Source organism: Phaenicophaeus curvirostris, chromosome 10, assembly GCF_032191515.1.
Source record: "Phaenicophaeus curvirostris isolate KB17595 chromosome 10, BPBGC_Pcur_1.0, whole genome shotgun sequence".
Lineage (NCBI taxonomy): Eukaryota > Metazoa > Chordata > Aves > Cuculiformes > Cuculidae > Phaenicophaeus > Phaenicophaeus curvirostris.
Window position 1 is genome coordinate 33,340 of NC_091401.1, and position 22,678 is coordinate 56,017.

Here is a 22,678-nt window from a genome sequence, read left to right on the forward strand (position 1 = left end):
CCCGCTCCCCGCCCGGCTCTCCGCTCCCCGCCCCGCCCCGCGCCGCCCGGCTCGCCCGCCCCTGGGGGCCATCCCGTTCCCCCGCCCCGGGCTGCAGTACCGCTCCGCGGCCACGGCGCGGCAGCACTTGGCACACCCCATTCATTTCTTAGGGCATCGAAGGGCTGTGAGTTCCGCGCTCTGATTGGTTCTTTCTCGATCCCACTTTGCTTGTGCCATGTTCTGATTGGCTGTGCGTTCCAAGCTCTGACTGGTCGCTTCTCAATCTCTTTCCGCCGGCGCTGTCTTCTTATTGGCTGCGTGAACCGCGCTCTGATTGGTCACTTCGAAATACCACCTTGCTTGTGCCGTGTTTTGATAGGCTGTAGATTCCGCGCTCTGATTGGTCGCCTCTCGAGGCCGCTTAGCCAGCGCTGTCTTCTGATTGGCTGTGCCTTCCTCGCTCTGATTGGTCGCTTCTCGATCCTACTCTGTCTGTGCCGCGTTCGGATTGGTTTTGGCCCTTTTATGGTCATATTGCCCTGTGACGGCAATTGTCCCAGTTTGCCCTTATAGTCTCAATTTCCTTTTTAACGGTCAATCTATCCTTTTATGGCAATTGGCCAAGTTTGCACTGTATCATCAATTCGCCCTTTTATTTTCAATTTGCCCTTTTATTGCAATTTGCCCTTTTATGATTTATTTGTCCTTTTATGCCAATTTGCCCTGTTTGTCTTATATGGTAAATTTGCCATTTTATGAGCAATTTTCCCAGTTTGCCTTATATGCTCAACTTGCCCTTATACTGTTAATGTCACCTTTTATGCCAAGTGGCCCAGTTTTCCCTTATATGGTCAATTTGCTCTTTTAGGGCAATTAAAGTAGTTTGCCCTTACACGGTCAATGACAGGGACCCTGTGCGCCCGCCCCATACCCCCGACTGCAGTACCGCTCCGCGGCCACGGCGCGGCAGCACTGAGCCCCGCCCATTCTCTCCGAGCGCAGGGATCCCGCCCCCGGCCGCGCTGCCGCCGCTGATTGGCTATATCTCTCTGAGCGACGGGCGGCTCAGCCAACGGGGGGAGGAAGCCGGGGGGAGGCGCGGCCTTTGAAAGCCGACGGGGCGTGGAGAGAGGGAGGATCTTTAACCCCTCGCTGTGTTTTGCGGAATCAAACTCTATAACTCAGGGTGCGCGGGGGGGTTGGGGCACGAGTGTCGTTCCGTGTTGTGTTGTTCCGTGTTTCCATGTCGTTCCGTGTCGCTCCTTATCGCCTTATATGGCGAATTTGCCCTTTTATAGTCAAGTTGCCTTTTTATGGATATTGGCCCCGTTTGCCTTTATACGGTCAATTTTCCCCTTATGGTCAATTTTCCCTTCTATGGTCACTTTGCCCTGTTCTGGTCAATTGGCGGTTACCTCACTCAAGATGGCGGCGGTCCCATCCGTCTTCTTCCCAGGGTGCTCATTCAAGATGGCGTCGTGACTTCCCGTTTCCCTCTTCGTGCCCTCACTCAAGATGGCGGCGACACCAACACGCCATGCCCTCACTCAGGATGGCGGCGAGCGCGCGCGCACACACACACACACACACACACACACACACACACACACCCCGCTCCCGCCGCCATGCCCCCACTAAAGATGGCGGCGAAACCGATACGCCGTTACCTCATTCAAGATTGCGGAGGGCCCGCCCGTCTCCCTCCCCGCCCCGTCACTCAAGGTGATGGCGATACAGACACGGCGTGCCCTCACTCAAGATGGCGGCGACATCGACACGGCGTGCCCTCACTCAAGATGGCGGCGAGACACCCCCACCCCCCCACCCCACCCCCCCCCCATACCCTCGCTAAAGGTGGCGGCGAGATTTTTTTTCCCCCTTGCCCTTACTAAAGATGGCAGCGTAACCGACACGCCTTTCCCTCATTCAAGATGGCGGCGGGACCGTGCCCTCCATCAAGAGGGCGGCGGCACCGGAACGTCGTGGCCTCACTAAAGATAGCGGTGGGCCTGCCAGTCTCCCTCCCCCGTGCCCTCAGGATTGCGGAGAATACAACACACCGTGCCCTCACTGAAGATAAAGGCTTGCCCACCCGTCTCTCTCCCCGTGCCCTCACTCAAGATGGCGGCGCACCCTCCCATATCAATCATCAAGCCCTCACTCAAGATGGCGGCGACACCAATACGCCATACCCACACACAAGATGGCGGCGAGCCCGCGCATTCTCACTCCCCTGTGCCTTCACTCAAGATGGCGGCAGTCCCCTCGTGCCCTCACTCAAGATCGCGGCGACACCGACACGCCCTGCCCTCACTCAAGATGGCGGCGGGCCCACCCCGAGTCTGTCACCGTCTCTTCACTCAAGAGTTTTCGGTAATTTGCCCAGTTTGCCCTTTTAAGGCGTTTTCCCGGTTTGCCTTATATGGTCGATTTGCCCTTAGAGGGTCAGTTCGCCCTTCTATTGTTTCTGTTAAGGGTTATGAAGCAGGTGTGTGTGATGTGCAGGCATATGAGACAGGGGAAAAGCTCGAAAAACTTAGAAGGCTTAGCTCACTGAAATAGGCACTGTCTGCTAGCAAAGGCCTTCAAGACCCTGGATGTTGACAAGGGAGGAGCTCAGTCACTGATAAGGGGAAGCCGACTGCCTCCTGCTCTGCGGACTCGGAGCTCAACCAGGACGAGAAGGCGCCTGCGCACAGACTGGGCTCACGGACGATTCACGAGGAAGATGGAGGCGACTTCAGCCCTGAGCCCCAGACCACGACACTGCGCCTGCGCAAGTAGGGGAGAAGCTTCTTGAATCTAATTATAATAAGAAACAGGGAAAGGTCATGAAGATGTAATAGGCGCTTACGAATAGGCCCGTCTTTACACTGTAACTATCTGCTTGTTAGACCATACGGTGTGTGAGATAGGAGGATTAGCCCCTCGCACCCGCCAGTGAATAAACACATACCTGCTTTATAACCCTTAACGGAGTTATAGAGCTGATTCATTATCCATTCCCTCCAGTTATACAATTGTTTCGGTTACTCACTGTGTGAAATTATATGTGAGGATGTCCTGCAGAAGCCAGAACCAAACCGAGGGCGTTGTCCAAGCAACACACAGCAACTCCAGCTGAGAGAGACACGATGTGGACAGGGCTGGCAGTGCCCTCTGCGCTAACTTGCATAAACCTCACTGCATCCCAGTGTGAAAACCAGTTCACCCTGCACAATGACTCCATTAAGTACCTTTACGGAGCAGAGACTGCCAATTGTATTTAACTGTGCCAAGCCACGTGATGATTTTGGAATAACTTCTAGAAACGGCAGAGACCGAGTTAGGGCTGAGCTCTATTTACAGTAAAATTGTAGCAGTTTTGTTCGGCATTACAGTCTGAAATAAAATACATAAAATATGAAAAAAAAACCCAGCTTGGCTAGGAAGAGGCAAGCTAACACTTTTCTTGGGCATTTCGTCAAAAAGTTCTGGGCAAACATAATTTTCAACTGCTTACGACACAAACCCCAAATTAAACAAACCACCTCTGGGAAAAACGGTAACAGCTATCGCTAAAACTACACTGAAAATCTAATTTAGGCTGAGCCTAAATCCTTAGGGCCCCAATAGATTAAAAAAAAAAAAAAGCTAAAAAAAAATAATCCCTACTTCTACTAATAAAACAACAACAAAGAAAGACGACATTGACTGCAAACGTTTGTGGTAACACTTCTCTGAAGCTGCCACATTGCAAGCCAATTTTACTCTAAGACTAAAAAGCAAACCCACAAGCAAAAGCATTACCTGAAACTCACAGAAGAAACGATGACTGGAGGCTCAAATGCACCACGAAGAAAACCACATGACTGCTTAAAAACCAGCAAAGAAAGACAGGCTTCTGTAGCCCCTTCCTTCACTGAATGCTCCAGCTGCAGGGGAGAGCCAGCTCTAAATCAAGAGGCCTTTTAAGGGGCAAACTCCTCACCTGTACCTAATTGCTGACCACAGGTGTGGCATAGACTTAACCAACCCAACTATTACCTTCAAAGGTTTTGAACAAGACTCACCCTTTTAACAGCAAAACTATAGCATCCCACTTAGGATGGGTAATAAGAAATTACTCCTAAGTATAAAATGTTGGTGGTTTACTGAAAGTTCAATGTATGACAGCCAGGCTTGATTGAAATGACATAAAATTATAGATGTTATTAAGCCACCAAACATCAATTATCATTGTTAAAAAACTGTACAGATTAAAAGATTCCTTCCACTGTTTCTTGTCTATCTTCTTCTTGCCTTTTTCGCAGCAGTCTTCCCGTCACATTCAGCCACGTCTTATGCACAGTCATGAGGCTAAAACTCAAGTCCAATAAAGCTGTCTTAGAGAAACTAAAAAAGAGAGCAGACATAAGAGGAAAGGCTGTGTATCCCCACCCTCCCCTTGGCCCCGCGCGGCACCCCGGGCAGGGACAGGAGGGATTCAGGGGGACGGGAGGGACACGGGGCGCTGTCCCTCTCCCAGGCCCAGCCTGCATCCCATTGGCCGCAGCCAGCGGGAGGGCAGCGTGCTGCCGTGTCTGTGGTGCGTGTGAGCATGTACGAGGCATAAACATAACAAGCACGTGGCATGTGTGGTGCGTGTGACATGGTGCTTGTGTGTGCAAGGCGTGTGTGTGTGTCATGTGGATGGGGTGGTTGTGGCATGAGCCTGGCACGTGCACAGCGTTTGCATGGACACAGTGGCGTATGCGTATCATGTGCGTGGTGTGTGCATGGCTGGTGTGTCATCTTGATGGCATGTGCTAGTGTGTGCAAAGCATGTGGATGGTGTATACACAGCATGTACATAACATGAACATGGTATGGCATGTTGCTTCTGTGTCCAAGGCATGTGTGTGGCATGTTGCTTCTGTGTGCAAGGATTCTGCATGGTGTATGCATGGTGTGTACATGGCATTTACATAACAGACATGGTGTGTGACATGTTGCTTGCATGTGCAAGCATATGCGTCGTGCGTGCATGGGATGAGCAAAGCGTGAGCCTAGAATGTGTATGGCGTGTGCATGGGCCGCTGGCATGTGCATGACGTGTGTATGGCTGGTGTGTCATCCTGATGACCTGTGCTAGTGTGTTTGATGTATATGTATAGCATGTACACAGAATGTACGTAACATGCACATGGCATATGCAGCATGTTGCTTGTGTGTGCAAGGTATGTGCGTAGTGTGTGCAAGGAATGTGCATGGCTGGTGTGTCACCTTCATGGTGTGTGCATGGCATGTCCATGGCTGGAGTGTCATCTTGATAGCGTGTGCTAGTGTGTTGGATGAATGTGTATGGCATGTACACGGCATGTACATAACATGCACATGGCATGTGTGGCATGTTGCTTGCGTGTGCAAGGAATGTGTGTGGCATGTGCTTCACCTGCATTGAATGTGCTAATGTGTGAGTGGCATGTGGATGGCAGGTAAACAGCACATACATAACATGCGAATGGTGTGTGTGCAGTGTGTGGAATGTTGCTTGCATATGCAAGGCGTGTGCATGGATGGTGGGTAACCTTCATTGTGTGTGTGAGCACGTGTGTGGCTTGTGCGTGGTCTGTCCCTGGCTGATGTGACATCTTGAAGGCATATGCCAGCATGCACGTGGCATGTGTATAGCATGTACATAACATGCACATGGCGTGTGTATAGCATGTGGCATGTTGCTCACATATGCATGGTGTGCATGTGGCCTGTTCATGGATGTTGTGTGCTAGTGCATGCAGCATGTGGATGATGTGTACACAGCATATACATATCAAGTGCATGGCATGTTTGCCATGTTGCTTGCATGTGCATGGTGTGTGCATGGGTGGTGTGTGCTAGCATGTTTATGATGAGTGGATGGCATGTAAAAGGCACGTACATAACATGCGCAAGGAGTGTGTGGCATGTTGCTTCCAGGTGCAAGATGTGTGCATGGGATGTGCATGAGTTGTGGTATGAGCCTAGCGTGTACATGGCATGTGCATGAGGGCAGTGACATGTGTGGCATGTGCCTAATGTGTGTGTGACATGTTTATGGCATGTGGCATGCACATGTTTGGCTGGCCAAGCCCATGGCACCCTAGTATTGTTGTCTCGATCCGGCATTCAGTAAACGCAATGCCGTCACGTGCTAACCCTAAGCGGATTAGGGTTACCCCCCAAGTGACAGGGGACAGGACAAGAGGGAATGGCCTCAAGCTCCGCCAGGGGAGGTTTAGGCTAGACGTTAGGAAAAAATTCTTTACAGAAAGGGTCATTGGGCACTGGAACAGGCTGCCCAGGGAGGTGGTTGAGTCACCTTCCCTGGAGGTGTTTAAGGCACGGGTGGACGAGGTGCTGAGGGATATGGTTTAGTGTTTGATAGGAATGGTTGGACTCGATGATCCGGTGGGTCTCTTCCAACCTGGTTATTCTGTGTGATTCTGTGTGATTCTGTGTGGATAATGCTCCTGCTCACGCCGTCAACTTGATCGATGGCAATTAGCAAAGACAAGTCCTGAGAAAGCCACATACCGGAATGCTGCTGGCCTGCAGGGCACCGCCACGTCGCTTCTCCCTCTCTCCCTGTGGAGGGGTCGGGATCCCGCAGGGGCTCTTGTTGACAATACTCCTGTCAAATTCTCTCTGCTGACAAAGCAAAAGCAAGGAGCTGTTACGACAAAATACTCCAAGTAACCATGCTTTAAATGAACCACCCCCCTCTCCTGCAGCTCTCACCACTACGAGCGACACCCCAACACCCAGCAAGCTCTAAGCTGTGCCAGACTGGCCCGAGCCTGCCACGGGACCGGGCAGAGCTCCTCTAGCTCTCCCTGCCACTCTGAGGCCTGCCGGAGGGAGGACAAGCAACCGAGTTTTCCAAACGGAGGCTTTCCTCGAGGGAGGCAGGCGTACTGCGGTTCACCCAGGTACAGCAGCCTCTGAAAGGCTGCATGTCCATCTCCTGGCCCCGAACTCAGCGCCATGGGATACCTTAGCGCTTAAGCTAACAGGAGAAATATTTTAGTGGCCACTCTTTCCCACCTGACTACCTCCTGAGGCACCGGTTCAGCCACACTTGAAGTAGAGGACAGACACTGAGGAGGCAGCAAGAAGCATGAGAAACTCGAGCTTATTTCACTCACCTTTGCCTCGAAGCAGATCCCTGCCTTCAGGTCTCACAGCCCTTTCTTCTCCTTCACCAAACCAGGATTGGGAATCGGGCTTCAGTCACCTCCCACGACAGAACCCTCTGGCCATGTGCAAGTTCTCCCCAGAAAAATGGTTTTAGTTCCCTTGCCGGCCCCAAACAGAAGGACACTTGTGATGTCCGTTCTCATCCGTTTGAGCAGTGGAAACTCCCTTGTTAACCAGGCATCAGCGTTTCTCCCCACTTTAAGTCTAGCTGGCTGCTTGTCTTGCTCCAGTTTTCTCGGCCTTGCAGCCCATCCTCTGCCTGCTCTAGAGGGGAAAAGAAAGTGGAGGTCAGCTTTCACACGCCTCCGAGGAGACACACCGCCTGCAGGACACCGTTTACGTCAGCCTGTCACTCGTCTCCCACGTGGCCCCTCCCTGCACGAAGGGTGTCTTCAGCGCAACAACCCACAGGCAGCAGCAGGGGTTACTGCAGTTGGGGAATCCCAAGACTTCCCTTTCTATGGAACCTGGGAGCATATGCAGCCTTCTGCGTTCGCTTGAAGGATGAGATCTGCCCAACTCAGGCAGAGAGAGGTAACAGAAGCCACTTCAGCTGCAGATACCCTCACACTACGGAGGCTCCTGGTGCTGCCGGCTCTCGTGTGGCGAGGACGCCCAACACTGCGTCACCTTTCCATCCCTAGAGCTGGTCCCTCTAGCTTAGCAAGCAGATCAGCAGTCCCAGCACATGGCTTCTGCACTGGAAAAATTCAGACCCATGGCACGACCCCACAACAGCTTCCAGCTGCAGATCCTGACAGCGAAGCTACCCGCTTAGTTGCGCCATCGTCTGTCTCCACGCCAAGCGAACATGAGCGTTTCACCCTTGCGGGACCCTGAGGCGCCTCTGCAGGCTCGTCAGGGATCTGACCGCTTTCTGAGGAATCGCGTTGGCCGGCCTGCGCGTGTTCCACTTGGCTATCACCTTCCCCATGGCTTTCACCCAACAGCCATGACGCAACATCAACTCGTGCATAAGCACACACATATACACACGCAAAGGAATGCTAAAACAGCAACAACACGAGGCCTCGCTCGGCCACAGTGCCGTTAAGACGGTCCCACAGAAGCCAGACTGGGGCCTTTTCATTTAGCCGGCGGAGAGCAGGTAAAGTTCACCCTCCTTCTCCCTGCCCCATGCCATGCCAGCTCGCTCACCATTACTCCTCACGACGGGACAGAACAATACCGGGCTTTGAAAAAGCAGGGGAGTTCTGCAAGACTTTTGCCAGGTTTTCTGCAGCAAGGACATTCTCCGCACTGGCTTTTTGGGCTGTGAGGAAAGAGAGACGTGCACGATATGTTAAGGAATTTTTAACGCCACCTCGAATACCATCATGATGCTAACAGAGTCATTTGTCCAGTTACAGGTGACAATCAGAGTTTAAGTACGAAAACAGACAAAGCCCCACCCCCTGCACGATGAACGACGATGTGGTCAACGATATGACCACGCCACTGGCGCAAAAGCCGGGCCGATACACGGAGCCATCACCCACAGAGGAACAAACGGAGGAGCCGGAAGCCGCTTCCTGAACCAGGAGTCAGCATCACGAATGTCACCCACGCTCAGAGCTGCAAAGGGGAGGTTTCTCCTCTCACCTGAATGGCAACCGCTTCCGTTTCACCCGTGGGCGCCCTCCTCTTCTTCCGCCGCGAGCGTATGAGAGAGATGGGAAGGCTCCACAGCGCTCTGCAAAGATGAAGGATGTCTAAGAGGTGCGTCTGCATATCCCCAAGGCACTTGAGCTACCTTAACTCTACAGTTACTGTTAAGAACGCAACAACTCCCCTTCCATACCACTGTTACAGGACATAGTTTAACACAAATACTAAAAAGAAGTCTAAAAAGATGTTAAGCCTCAAAATAGAAGAAAAAGCTAAACAGGTATTCTGTGTAACAGAAAACAGAAATGTCTGAACCAAGAGGATCTGCAGCAAGCGTAACGGATGCTACACTGTTGTAAAACGCTGTGACACGGAAACGTTTTAAATGCAAAGAAGCCTGGTTATAGAAAGGAATCAAAGAAGCGACCTCCCTCCTTGCTCTCTCTACACTAACAACATAAAAGCACTTTCCAAATCTCCCCTTCCCCTCTCAGTGTGTGTGCAGCGTGCTTGCAGTGTGTCTGGCATGTGCGTGGCATGTGCCTGGCTGGCGTGTCATCTTCATGGCATATGCTAGCGTGTGCATGGCATGTGTACGGTACATACATGGCCCATACATAACATATGTATGGAGTGTGTGGCGTGCATGGCATGTTGCCTGCATGTGGAAGGCATGTGCGTAACGTGTGCTTGACTGTTGTGGCATGAGCTTGGAATGTGCATGGAAGCAGTGGTGTGTGGCGTGTACAGAATACATGCATGGCGTGTGCGTGGCGTGTTGCTTGTGTGTACAATACACGTGTGTGGTGTGTTGTATGTTGCTTGTGTGTGCATGGCATGTGCATGGCTGGTGTGTCATCCACATGGTGTGTGCTAGCGCATGCCTTGTGTATGGATGGCATGTACACAGCATGTACATAACATGTGCATGGCCTGTGTGACATGTTGCGATGCGTACAAGGGCTCTGTGGCGTGTGTGGCATGCTGCTTGCATGTTCAAAGCATGTGCATGGGGTGCTTGTGGCGCTAGCCTGGCATGTACATGGGGGCAGCACAATGTGCGTGGGGGGTGAATTGCATGTGTGTGGCGTGGGCCTGGCGTGTGGCATGTTTATGGTGTGTGGCATGCACAGGTTCAGCTAGCGAAGCCCCTGGCACCCTAGTATTGTCTCGATCCAGCATTCACTAAATGTGAAGCCCTCACATGCTAACCCAAAGTGGAGAATGCTCTGGCTTGCGCCGTCAACGGTGATTAGCAAAGAGGAGTGAGTCCCGAGAAAGCCACGTACCCGAATGCTGCTGGCTTGGAGGGCACCGCCACGTTGCTTTTTCCTCTCTCCCTGAGGAGGCATCGGGATCCCACAGGAGCTCTCTCATCATCAATACCTCTGTAAGATTCTCTCTGCTGACAAAGCAAAAAGAATCATAGAATCATAGAATCCATAGGTTGGAAAGGACCCACTGGATCATTGAGTCCAACCATTCCCATCAATCACTAAACGATGCCTCTCAGCACCTCATCCACCCGTCCTTTAAACACCTCCAGGGAAGGTGACTCAACCACCTCCCTGGGCAGCCTGTTCCAGTGCCCAATGACCCTTTCCATGTAATATTTTATCCTGATGTTCAGCCTGAACTTCCCCAGGCAGAGCTTGAGGCCATTCCCTCTCATCCTGTCCCCTGTCACTTGGGAGAAGAGGCCAGCACCCTCCACTCCATAATCTCCTTTCAGGTAGTTGTAGAGAGCAATAAGGTCTCCCCTCAGCCTCCTCTTCTCAAGGCTAAACAACCCCAGCTCTCTCAGCTGCTCCTCGTAAGACTTGTTCTCCAGCTCCTTCCCCAGCTTTGTCTCTCTTCTCTGGACTCGCTCCAGAGCCTCAACATCCTTCTTGTGGTGGGGGGCCCAGAAGTGAACATGGGATCTGGCCTTGTTAAACCTCATGCCATTGGACTTTGCCCAGCGGGCCAGCCTCTTCAGATCCCTTTGGAGCCTTACTACCCTCCAGCAGAGCCACACTTCCACCCAGCTTAGTGTCATCCGCAAACTTGCTAAGGGTGCACTCAACACCTTCTTCCAGGTCATTGATAAAGACATTGAACAGGGCTGGACCCAGCACTGAGCCCTAGGGACACCACTTGTAACTGGCCTCCAGCTGGAGTTAACTCCATTTCCCACCACTCTCTGGGACCGACCATCCAACCAGTTTTCCACCCAGGAGAGTGTGCACCTGGCCAGGCCAGAGGCTGGCAGTTTCTGAAGCAGGATGCTGTGAGAAACTGTGTCAAAGGCTTTACCAAAGTCCAAGAAGATCCATCCACAGCCTTTCCCTCATCCAGCAGCCGAGTCACTTTGTCATAGAAGGCGATCAGGTTAGTCTGGCAAGACCTGCCTTTTGTGAACCCATGTTGACTGGGCCTGATCACCTGGTTCTCTTGCATGTGCTTCATGAGAGCACTCAAGATCACCTGCTCCATGACTTTCCCTGGCACTGAGGTCAGACTGACAGGCCTGTAGTTTCCTGGGTCCTCCCTGCGACCCTTCTTGTAGACGGGCACAACATCAGCCTCCAGTCCAGCAGGACTTCCCCAGTCTTCCAGGACTGTCGGAAGATGATGGAAATGGGTTTGGCCAGCACATCCGCCAGCTCCTTCAATACCTAATAAAATACTGATTTTAACTCACAGGCACTCAGTCCCATCCTCACGATAATCGAGCTCAAGGGTATCAAAGCAAAAGGAACGAGCTGTTACAGCAAAATACTCCAAGTAACCGTGGTTGAAATGAACCCCCCCAGCCCCTGCAGCTCTCGCCACCGCGCACGACACCCCAAAGAAGCGACACCCCCCCCCCAAGACCGACAACACAAAAGCGCTTTCCAAACCTCCCTTTCCGCTCCTTCCCCTCTTCCCCTACTCCCCACCTCCTTCTTTCCCCCCTTCTCCTCCCATTTTGACCCATACTCCCCCCCTGCTTTCCCCCTCTCTCCCCTCCTTCCTTCCCCTCCCGAGCGGGGATCTCCCCCGCGGGGCCGAACGCCGAGCGCAGACGCAGCCCCGAAGGCCCCGACCGCCCCTGAGCCCGAGCCGGCCCCGGGAGGGCCGCGGCTCACGGACAGCGAGCCCGGAGCGGCGCCGCCGGCCATAGAGCGCTCCCTCGCGCCTCTCCCGGCCGCCCCCCCGCGCCCTCGAGCCGCGCCTCTCCCGGCGCCTCTGACTCACCCGAGGCCGGCCCCGTTCGGGCCGTTCACGATCTGGGGGGGACGCGGAGGTACTGGGGGCGCACGGGGGCCCTCGGGGCGCAGTCCCTCTCCCAGCCCGCACCCCGTTGGCCGCAGTGGCGGCGGGCGGAAGGGCAGCGAAGAGCAGAACCGAGCCGTCGCGAACAGCACTGCACGGATGCAAGCTGCTCTTCGCCCCGCTCCCCGCCCCGCCCCGCCCCTCCCGGCTCGCCCGCCCCCGTGGTCCGTCCCGTCCCGCCCCCGCCCCGGGCTGCAGTACCGCTCCGCGGCCACGACGCGGCAGCACTGAGTCCCCGCCCCATTCATCCCGAGCGCGGGGATTGCGGCCAATGGGAGCGCTCGCTGCAGGGCCCGCCCTACGGCCGCTCTGAGGGCGTTGATTGGCTGGCGGTCGCTGAGAGGAGGGGCCACTGCGCATGTGCCGTACGACATGGTTGTGCCTTTAAAGTAGTTACTGCGCATGCGTGCCGTACAACATGGCGGCACCTTTAATGTAGCCACTGCGCAAGCGTGCCGTACAACATGGCGGCGCCTGTAATGTAGTCACTGCGCATGCGTGCCGTATAACATGGCGGCGCCTATAATGTAGCCACTGCGCATGCGTGCCGTACAACATGGCGGCGCCTGTAATGTAGCCAATGCGCATGCGTGCCGTACAACATGGCGGCGCCTATAATGTAGCCACTGCGCATGCGTGCCGTCCAACATGGCGGTGCCCATAATATAGCCACTGCGCATGCGTGCCGTACAACATGGCGGCGCCTGTAATGTAGCCATTGCGCATGCGTGCCGTACAACATGGCGGCGCCTATAATGTAGCCACTGCGCATGCGTGCCGTACAACATGGCGGCGCCTATAATATAGCCACTGCGCATGCGTGCCATACAACATGGCGGCGCCTAAAATGTAGCCACTGCGCACGCGTGCTGTACAACATGGCGGCGCCTTTAATGTAGCCACTACGCATGCGTGCCGTACAACATGGCGGTGCCCACAATATAGCCACTGCGCATGCGTGCCGTACAACATGGCGGCGCCTATAATGTAGCAACTGCGCATGCGTGCCGTACAACATGGCGACGCCTAAAATGTAGCCACTGCGCATGCGTGCCGTACAACATGGCGGCGCCTATAATGTAGCCACTACGCATGCGTGCCGTACAACATGGCGGCACGCTTGTTCATTCCTGCGCATGCGTCGAGCTCTCCCCCTCCTCCTTCCCCGCCCCCCCCCCCCCCCCACCGGGCAATGTGCCGGCGCTGATTGGCTGCCGCGCTCTGAGCGCCGCGCCGCTCAGTCAATGGCCGCGCGACCCGCGGGGCCCGTTTCAACGGCAGCCTACCGGCACCGAGCGGAACCCAACGCAGCCTGATCGAGCCGCGCGGGGCCGAGCCGAGGGGACTCGGGCACCCCGGGCAGGGACGGGGGGGCTTCGGAGGCTGGCGGGGCTTCGGAGGCCCTCTCCCAGCGCCAGCCCGCACCCCGGCGGCGGGCGGAAGGGCAGCGAAGAGCAGAGCCGAGCCGTCCCGAACGGCGCCGTGTGGAGCCGACAAAAGCCGAGCGGATCCGAGCCGCTCTGCGAACTGCGTCGATCTCCGCCTCGCTCCCCGCCCCGCCCCTCCCGGCTCGCCCGCCCCTGTGGGCCGTCCCGTTCCCCCGCCCCGGGCTGCAGTGCCGCTCCGAAGCCACTGCGCGGCAGCACTGAGCCCCCCAGTCATTGCCGAGGGCATGGAATGGCTGTGCGTCTGATTGGTCACTTCTCGATCCCACCTTGACAGCGCTGCCTTCTGATTGGCTGTGTCTCCGCGCTCTGATTGGTCGCCTCTCAATCCCACTTTGCCAGCTCTGTGTTCCGATTGGCTGCGGACTCCGCACTCTGATTGGTCGCCTCTGGATCCCGCTTTGCCCGTGCCGTGTCCTGTGCCCGTTTGATGGACGATTTGCCCTCTTATTGTCAATTTGGCCAGTCTGCCCATATATGGTCAATCTGCCCTTTTATAGTCAATTTTACCAGTTTGCACTCAAATGCCCAGTTTGCCCTTTTACGGTAATTGGCCCAGTTTGCCTTTATTTGCTCAATTTGCCCTTTTATGGGCAATTTTCTCAGTTTGCCTTATGTGGTCAATTTGCCGTTATATTGTTAATTTGCACGGCCGCACTGAGTCGCCACATGTCCCCGGGCTGCAGTACCGCTCCGCGGCCACGATGCGGCAGCACCGAGCCGGGCGAAGCTCTTTTTGCCGTCGTTCCCGTTGTCACCGTTTTCTCCCGCAGCAGCTCCCGCGGCGCTGCCCGCACACCCTCCCCCGCTGCCGGGCTCCGCAGCAGCGCAGACCGCGCCTGCCTTCCCCCGGGCCGCCCCTTCGCTCCGGTCCCGCGGCGAGCAGGGCTGCGCTCACGGGCACCGCGGCGGCCGCGGGCTCCGCTCCCCCTGCCGAGGGGCCGCTCTCCAAGCCCTCTGCGGCCGGGAAACCTCACTGCCCTGCACCGCTCTCCCTCCGAGCGGAATGATAAAGAACGGTCACTACAATGTAAAAGGAAAAGCAGGCTTTTTTAAAATCTCCACAAAAAAATCAAATGGTTCAGAAATGAAAATATCAGCTCTCCAGCTCCCTAGTTTCCCAAGTGTTTGACTGTGGCTTGAGCGTGTGGCTGTGTTTGACCGTGGCGCGCACAGCATTGACTGCTCTGGAACAGCTTTTCCTACTGCTCACCCTTCCATTGACCCAGAAGGAGCTGTGTAAAAATAAATAAAAATAAAATAACAATAAAAAAATTAAAAAAATAAATAAACCTGTATTTGGGTGCTTCTTCCTGGGCCATCTTGAAGAACTTATTTTCCCATGTGGTCCATCAGCTGTTACCATTCCCTGTTGGGGGCAATTTTCCTCTTAGGTGTGCTGGAACGTGCATTTAGATGAAGCTTTCTAACCCAAACTATTCAGACTAATCTAGGTTGGTTTTAAGAGAGCAGCTTTCTTAAATTGATCATTTTGTCAGGAAAACAGAATCATAGAATGATTGAGGTTGGTAAAGAAATCTTAAGCTCATCCAGTCAAACCGTCAGACCAACACCACTGTGCCTCCTAAATGATGTCCCAAAGTGTCACATCTACACGTCCTTTGAACACCTCCAGGGATGGGGACTCCACCACTTCCCTGGGCAGCCAGTTACAGTGCTTTACCACTCTTGCAGTTAAACTCTTCCTAATACCCAATCTAAACTTCCCCTGGAGGAACTTGAGGACATATCCTCTCATCCTATCACTTGTTACTTGGGAGAAGAGACCAGTACCTGGCCTCCCTACAACCTCCTCCAGGGAGCTGTAGAGGGCAATAAGGTCTCCTCTCAGCCTTCTCTTCTAAAACATTAGAGTAAAACTTACTTCAGTGTGACACTGCATATAAAACAAGGGATAAGGCAATCAGAAGCGATTTGGAGTGAAAATGTATTTCAATGGTCCAGACACAAGTGTCCAACTAGCTGAGGTATAGGGCAGAGCTGCCACACCTGCAGGAGGATATCTTTTAGCTGTGCCTTGCTATACATGTCACATTTTCTTTCTTTCATGTAAAAGGGTAGTTAAATACTTGATTCGCATTGAAAATCATCTTGAAAGTCAGGAGCTGGATGTTTAACTTCCATTTGCATCTTTGTAAATGTCCCCTTTTATTTTGCCAGGATGCAACTGTTCTGAAGCCCAGTTGGCCCATCTAGTTTTGAGACACTTAACGTAAGAAAAAAAATTATGGTGTGAAAACACTGTTAAATTTTACAAACCTGCTTTGCAATGCAAAATTCATTCATAGCAAAGGAGTTGAAGCCAAGGCTCACCACTGCCAACTAATTATTTAATGTTCTCTAGCTAATGTTGTTATGCTGCCAAAAATGTGTGCTTCCATCTCTCTTTCTTTTCTCATTAGGAAAGTACGCTGATAAAGTATTTTTCTGCTTGAGTTGTGTTTGTTTTGCACTAAATTCTCTTCTGTGAAAATAAATGTCTATTCCCTCTCTTCATCGGCACATTTGAAAAAGTGGCATATCAGCTTTGCTGCCGAATCTAGAAGTAAATGCATTTTTAATAGAGTTTCATCATGCTTCTCAAATGAAAGATTATTTTTTATTAATCTCTGAGAATTCAGAAACCAAAACAACTGTGTGACTCCTTGTCTCTGCAAGGCTTTGAATGTAATATACAAAATAAGATGGTTATTGGGTTGTTTGCCAAAGATTTGCCTTCAGCTCACTGCAGGTGTAAAACATTACAGGTACTGTATGACTGCTGGCAAGTAGCTTTATCTTTTTTTCTTAAATTTTTATTAAATCACATTAAAATATAGGCTTTTCTTAAATAAAGGCTTTTCTCAAGTGTTAAGAGGACAAACAAACTACAATTCAGGTACAGGTCTGACGATCCCATATCAAAGTAAAGCAGGGTGTTTACAAAACTAACCCAGAGCACCCCACAATACCAGTCCCCACTGATCAAGTGCAATTTTCTGTGTATCATTACTAAACGAAGACTGGCATTCTGGCCATTGAAGTTGGTGGGAAACTTGCTGTCAATGTTTGTAGGTAGGATCCCCTTGGTAACTGTTGATGTTCATGTAGGTAGGATCCCCTGAGTAACTCTTCAGGTTGGCCATAATATAAGGTCACATAAAATATTTATGTCATCTTGCTGCAATATCCAAAAAATAAGCATTTCCTTAGGACAAGTTTCTTTTTTGGTCTGTAGTTTATTGGCTGTAATGGTAACTCGATTCCTTAACTACTTTTTGAGCACTTGGTCAGCAAAGTAGTGTCTGGAGGCTGTCAAGGAGCTGCTTCTTTTTTTGTTGTTGCTTCCTCCCCCCAGTTGCTGCTGATCGTCATTGAGTTAGGCCAGGGGAAATGTTCCTAAATGTCCATCTGGTTTAACAATGATTTATCTTGAGTAATAGCTGAAATAATGCAGAAAGCACTTGTTATGTGAAACACTGCAGACAAATGACAAGTACAGCTCTTTGCTTGAGTTCCCATAGTTGAAAATGAGAAAGCTTTTGCAAAGTCATGGAAACAACAGCGCTGTGCTAATCTGAAAACAGCAGCCCTGAGTATCTTTTAAAAGAGAAAAGAGTTTAAAAAGAAGAAACCTGATGCCTCTGAATGTCCGAATATGCCATGTATCAGGCTTGGACAGGAAAGTTAACACTTTTGTACCTCTTTCCCTAAGACTCAGAGGTGAGCTAATGTTCCATCCATAACAGTGCTTGCTTACTGCCTGAAAGACACATATGCTATCATTTGAGAGGACTTAAAATACATTTGTTTTCATGTTTTTATGCATTTGAAGAACATTCCAGAATCAAGCTTGCTGTTGAGAAAATCACACTGTACAGAAACAGTACCACAGCAATCCTTCCTACAGAAATACTTGTAGTTCTTTGGGGTCTGGTCAAACAGAAACTAGTTTATCTCCAAGAATCCCCTTCTCAGCTGCATGACAGAGATAAATTTGCCCTCTGATTTCCTCAATGATAGCACATTACGGATGGCTTAATGACTATTAAGGTTTCCAGCTGGATTCATCACAGCATTGGGGCAGATTTTCAGTATGTATCTCCTGTTAGTCCTTTTGCACCACAGGAAGGTGCATACGAATAGAGATCAGCAGCAAATAGGGTGGTAAGAACAAGTTCATTGTAGCTATTGCCGTAAGAGGTATTCTGATTTCTGTTTTAAGATTTCCCATGCGTTTTAAATGTAAGTTCTCATAACCTCACTGGATTTACGCTAAAAATATTCTGTCCATCTACAAATCATGGTCACTAAGTTTATATAGACCATTCATACTATATGTGGGCTCAGCTCTCCTCTTTTATCGAGAGATTATAGGGCAAAAGATAAATATTAAGACTTCTGCAGTGAAAGAGGTATTTCTAACAATAGAGAATCATAGGCTCATAGAATCATAGAATAACCAGGTTGGAAGAGACCCACCGGATCATCGAGTCCAACCATTCCCATCAAACACTAAACCATGCCCCTTAGCACCTCGTCCACCCGTGCCTTAAACACCTCCAGGGAAGGTGACTCAACCACCTCCCTGGGCAGCCTGTTCCAGTGCCCAATGACCCTTTCTGTGAAGGATTTTTTCCTAATGTCCAGCCTAAATCTCCCGTGGCGGAGCTTGAGGCCATTCCCTCTCGTCCTGTCCCCTGTCACTTGGGAGAAGAGGCCAGCTCCCTCCTCTCTACAACTTCTTTTAGGTAGTTGTAGAGAGCAATGAGGTCTCCCCTCAGCCTCCTCTTCTCCAGGCTAAACAACCCCAGCTTTCTCAGCCATTCCTCATAAGGCTTGTTGTCCAGCCCCCTCACCAACTTTTATATATATACAATATATAGCAAGCTAGGACTCAGCCCTGGGAATAAGCATTTTTTCTGCAATGGGTATAATTTTTTTTTACCAGGCAACAAGTGAGGCCCTATTTAGTTGGTCACTGAAGGAATAAATGGAAAGCCTATCTCCTTAAGAGTTCAATCTGCTGAACTGTCTTCCCACTTCCTCCTCAAATGATTTTTAAAATACATCAAACAGTAAAAGATCTGGTCTCATTAATGAAACACATACTTTATAGGGGAAATAGTAATGCTGACTAAAATTATTCTCTTTTTTGATATAACGGGAAATTTAAAATAATGTAATGTATTCTTTTTCAATTTGAAGATATCTTCATACCTTTTCAGCCCTGCAAAGTGTCCTTATTGCACGTGGGAATCCCCAAAAGAGAAGAACTGAAAGCATAATGCTACCCAACAGCAGTGCTTAGCAGTCAACACAGCAGCCTTTTCACTTGTTCATTTTTGATAGAAAAAGTATAATACAGCTAAGGCAAGGTACAGAAGTCATGTTTTACCTCACCTGCCACTTTTATCAACAAAATCTTTGTGCGGTTAACTTTTTTTGACATTTCCTGTAAATACATCAGAGATTTTGGGCACATTAATGTGCTTGCTTGACTTTATGTTCTCTTGCAATGATATTACTCTGACAAGATTTATCTTGTGTTAAGACAAGTGCCTATCGCATTGTAACCCAGAGCCCAGCTCACAACTGCTTTATTCTCCCAGCAAGAGAGTAAAATGTGACTGATGTGGTGTTTATTCACTTCCAGCTTACATTTCTTAAGTTCCTACAGAGACTGCCAAACCTGATTTTTTTTACTGTGGAAATTAACGTATTACCAAAACCTCATGAGTATGATTCTCAGGTACCGTCAGATAATTGTTACCACAGAGTAATGATAGGGGAATGGAAGCAATGAAGTGTGGGAAAGAGAACTTTAAAAATAGTATCATTATTTTCAACCTCCTTCAACTCTTGTTGATTTGCCCCTTCTTTTCTTACAATACTCTGTTTTCCTTTGGATTATAATTATCAAGTCTGTAGGAGATCATTATTTACTTGTGTTTAGCGGTTCCACACTCAGCATTCTAAAGGATGGGGCTGGTACCTGTTTCACTTATGGTCCTAAGTGGTTCAAATAAAACACAAGTTAACAATGCGGTTAACTTTTGTTAACCGTAACTTTAATAGAGAGAATTTTGCTTAATTCACTTCAGTATTCACTTCATAGTAAACATGCATTTTTTTGTACCAGAAGACACTTGTAGTAAAGAGTGCCTACTTATTGCTACTCTATTTTGTACCAGTTGTGCAGTGATCTCAAGAACTCTTGAATGTTTATATCTGGTTTAATTTACAACATTCTTTGCTGCAAAAGAGGCTGCTTTCTTGAGGTACGATTTGAACCATTATTTGAAAACTCGTTCATGGAAGTTACTCAGGAGCGTGGCACAAACATAAGCACAAAAATAAGCACGTCTCTGGTAACAAATACACAGCCTCTGCTTGACAGCTTGGGCAAAGAATACCATTTTATTGCATGCCATGTCTGCAGTGGTGTATCATCATGTGCAAATGCAGTGAGTGAGTGGCTTCTGTAGATTATGCACTAAATCCATCAGCAGGTGGGCAGATTGCTGCTAATAGCCAATGTGCTTTTTTTTGGATGTGAGGGAAGTGGTGTTTTGCTAATGCTGGTAACAGCTTGCATGGCTTGCTATGCTGTTATATTTGATGAATGTCCTCGAATTTTAAATAACGGAGCAGACCGCTCTGCATTACAGAAGCCTCATTAGCTACACACAATGGCATTGTGAGGGGGACTGTTGAGGACTGTGTCAAGGACTGTCTAGAAAGGAACTATAATCTCACTGTCTCATTCCCTTCACAGTAATATTTGAGCACCACAAAGCCTTTACCTCTGTTAATTTGTCTTTAGAAGCTCCTTGGAATAAATGAGAAAGACGGGAAGCAAAGTAGAACATGATTGATCTAAATTTACTCATGTGCTCAGAAGAACCTTTGGAGATCTGATATGATGTACTTCACGCAAGGCCACATAGAAGCAAGAAATTGAATCTGGGTAGATGAAACCAGCTTTGCCTTCTAGTTGTCACTCCTCTCTCTGAAATAAAAACCACCATATACCAAAGATTCAAATAATAGTCCAGGTTCAAAAAGAAAAAAAAAGGAAAAGTTGCAACAATGGATTTGTACAGGAACAAGGGATTACATAGGCTTTTTACCTCAACTGCTTCCATCAAATTGTGTTTATAAAGAGTCTACGTGGGACAATTAACGCAAAGAGAACATACTACACATTGCTGAAGTCCATATAAGAAACTTCCGTTGTCATATCAGAAACTTTATTGCGACACATAAAGTAATATCTTTAGCTTTAACACAAAAAAAGTCTAACCCCCTGCCTTGATAGCTATCAAATATAATGCCTCAGATTTAAATATAGCCAACACAGCAGAAATCTGTGGCAAGTTGTTTGCAAAAGCACCATGCCTTCAGACTTAGACAATTATGGATCCGGTCCAGGTGTCATACAAGAGGATACAAAATTCCTGTTAACTTGAATGACACAATAGGAATCCTAAAACTTGCAAAGGCTCAATCTAGACTGCAGTCAAACATTTAAAATGCACGTTGTAGGGGTGAAGACAGAAGGTACAACTAAGCACAGGATCTAGACCTCAATACTGCTCATCGGAACTATCCAGCAAAATATTTTAATCTTATTACTCACTTAAATACAAACTACATAGCTATGATGATCGTTTTGCTGCATTGTTTGCTAATATGGATCGGATAATCCAAAATATTCTAACATTCGTACCTTAATATTTATTATAGTATCTGAAAGAGGTCATCATTCAGTTATCTTCCTATTTCCATCGATTATAGAAGAGCCTATAGGGCTCAGACTGAGTAAATAACTGTTTTGGAGAGCCAAAGCAAGGCTGCTCATCATACTGGTAGGGATGTCCATATTTCAGGTTTTCACAAACAGGCAGCACTCTCAAACTTACAAGGAAAAGAGCTTCAACACATTTTCACCAAAAAAAAACCAAAAACCAGGGCTCGTCTGTGAAGGAATGGAACAGCATATAAACAGATGAATAAGGGCTCCATTATATAGAGATATGTGTTCCACCTATGCTATTTCTCTCCCTGTATTGCATATTTATTCTATATGTATGCTATGAACACCACAACTCATAAAATATTTGAATGTAAATAGACTTACAGTAAGACAAGAAGGATACTGTATCTGCATCAAATTTTGTATACATTCTGTTTGGAGTAGCCATTAGCAAACACCAGTCTAAATTATTTCAGGCAATCTGTCTGCGAGTCATGAACATTTAAAACTTATTAGCATGTATTAGAACTTTAATGTAAAGTTTGCCTGTCTGCAGAGCCTTTTAAAAATGTTTTGTTCTGTGCTCTTTTATATGAAATTGAAGTAAATTGGCTTCCTAATGCAGTGCTTGCAGTCTCATTCATTTTAAATGTCAAAGAGTTTATTTGAATAAATGATAAGAGAGCAATGGAAATTTGCTTAAGCCTGCCTACCAAAAGATCATATTAGAGCTCTTGGTCTCTTCTTGTCTTACTATTGTGGCTATTAAATGTTCTTTTGAAAAGAACGTGAATGTGCTCAGTTGCTCATGAAACACCCCTTTCAGGCACAGGCCTCTTTCCCTATGCAGTTAGAAGTACCACATGGAAACAGCTACCTAGCAAGATGATTTTGTCCTGTGCTGGCCCTACCGCTGTGGCTCTGGGGAAGCCAACCAGCCTCCGTATCCTGAACCATATAATAAAAATTTAAGTACCTTGAAAAGTACTTTCAGTTACACGAACAAAAAATTGCTGCACCAGAACGAACATCAGTATTTGTCACTCCGTCACATGAACAGACCTGTCTGAAAGATCCTTACTTTTTACTGGCATCATTTTGATAGTGGGCTGCAGAAAATATAACAATGGGATCCTAATACTCAAGATTCAGGCTACAAAGGGCCTGATGCTGGAAAGCACAACGTTGTTCTTCATAAAACACCAGAGTAAATTATTGAAAAAGAACAATAATTACAGTGGTACAATCTGTTTCCATTCTTTTAAACAACCTCCCATCAAAGCAAATTTCATGTAGCAGTTCCCCACAAAGCACTCTTACACCTTTTCCAGACGTATAAGTCATAAGCACCAAGCACAGCTTAAAACAGCAGTAGTAGTGTTAAAGGATT

At 49.2% G+C, this 22,678-nt stretch overlaps 1 protein-coding gene across 1 annotated transcript in view; it reads right to left on the minus strand.

Annotated features, from left to right (window-relative positions):
• Positions 1-12,458, minus strand: part of LOC138724722 (uncharacterized) — a 29,270-nt gene extending 16,812 nt beyond the window's left edge. The window contains exons 1-3 of the mRNA XM_069864940.1: positions 12,007-12,458; positions 10,077-10,192; positions 8,782-8,872 (exon numbers count right to left, since the gene is read on the minus strand). Coding sequence (XP_069721041.1) covers positions 8,782-8,872; positions 10,077-10,192; positions 12,007-12,458 — 659 coding nt within the window. The remainder of the gene's footprint in view (positions 1-8,781; positions 8,873-10,076; positions 10,193-12,006) is intronic.
• Positions 12,459-22,678: the final 10,220 nt, after the last annotated feature.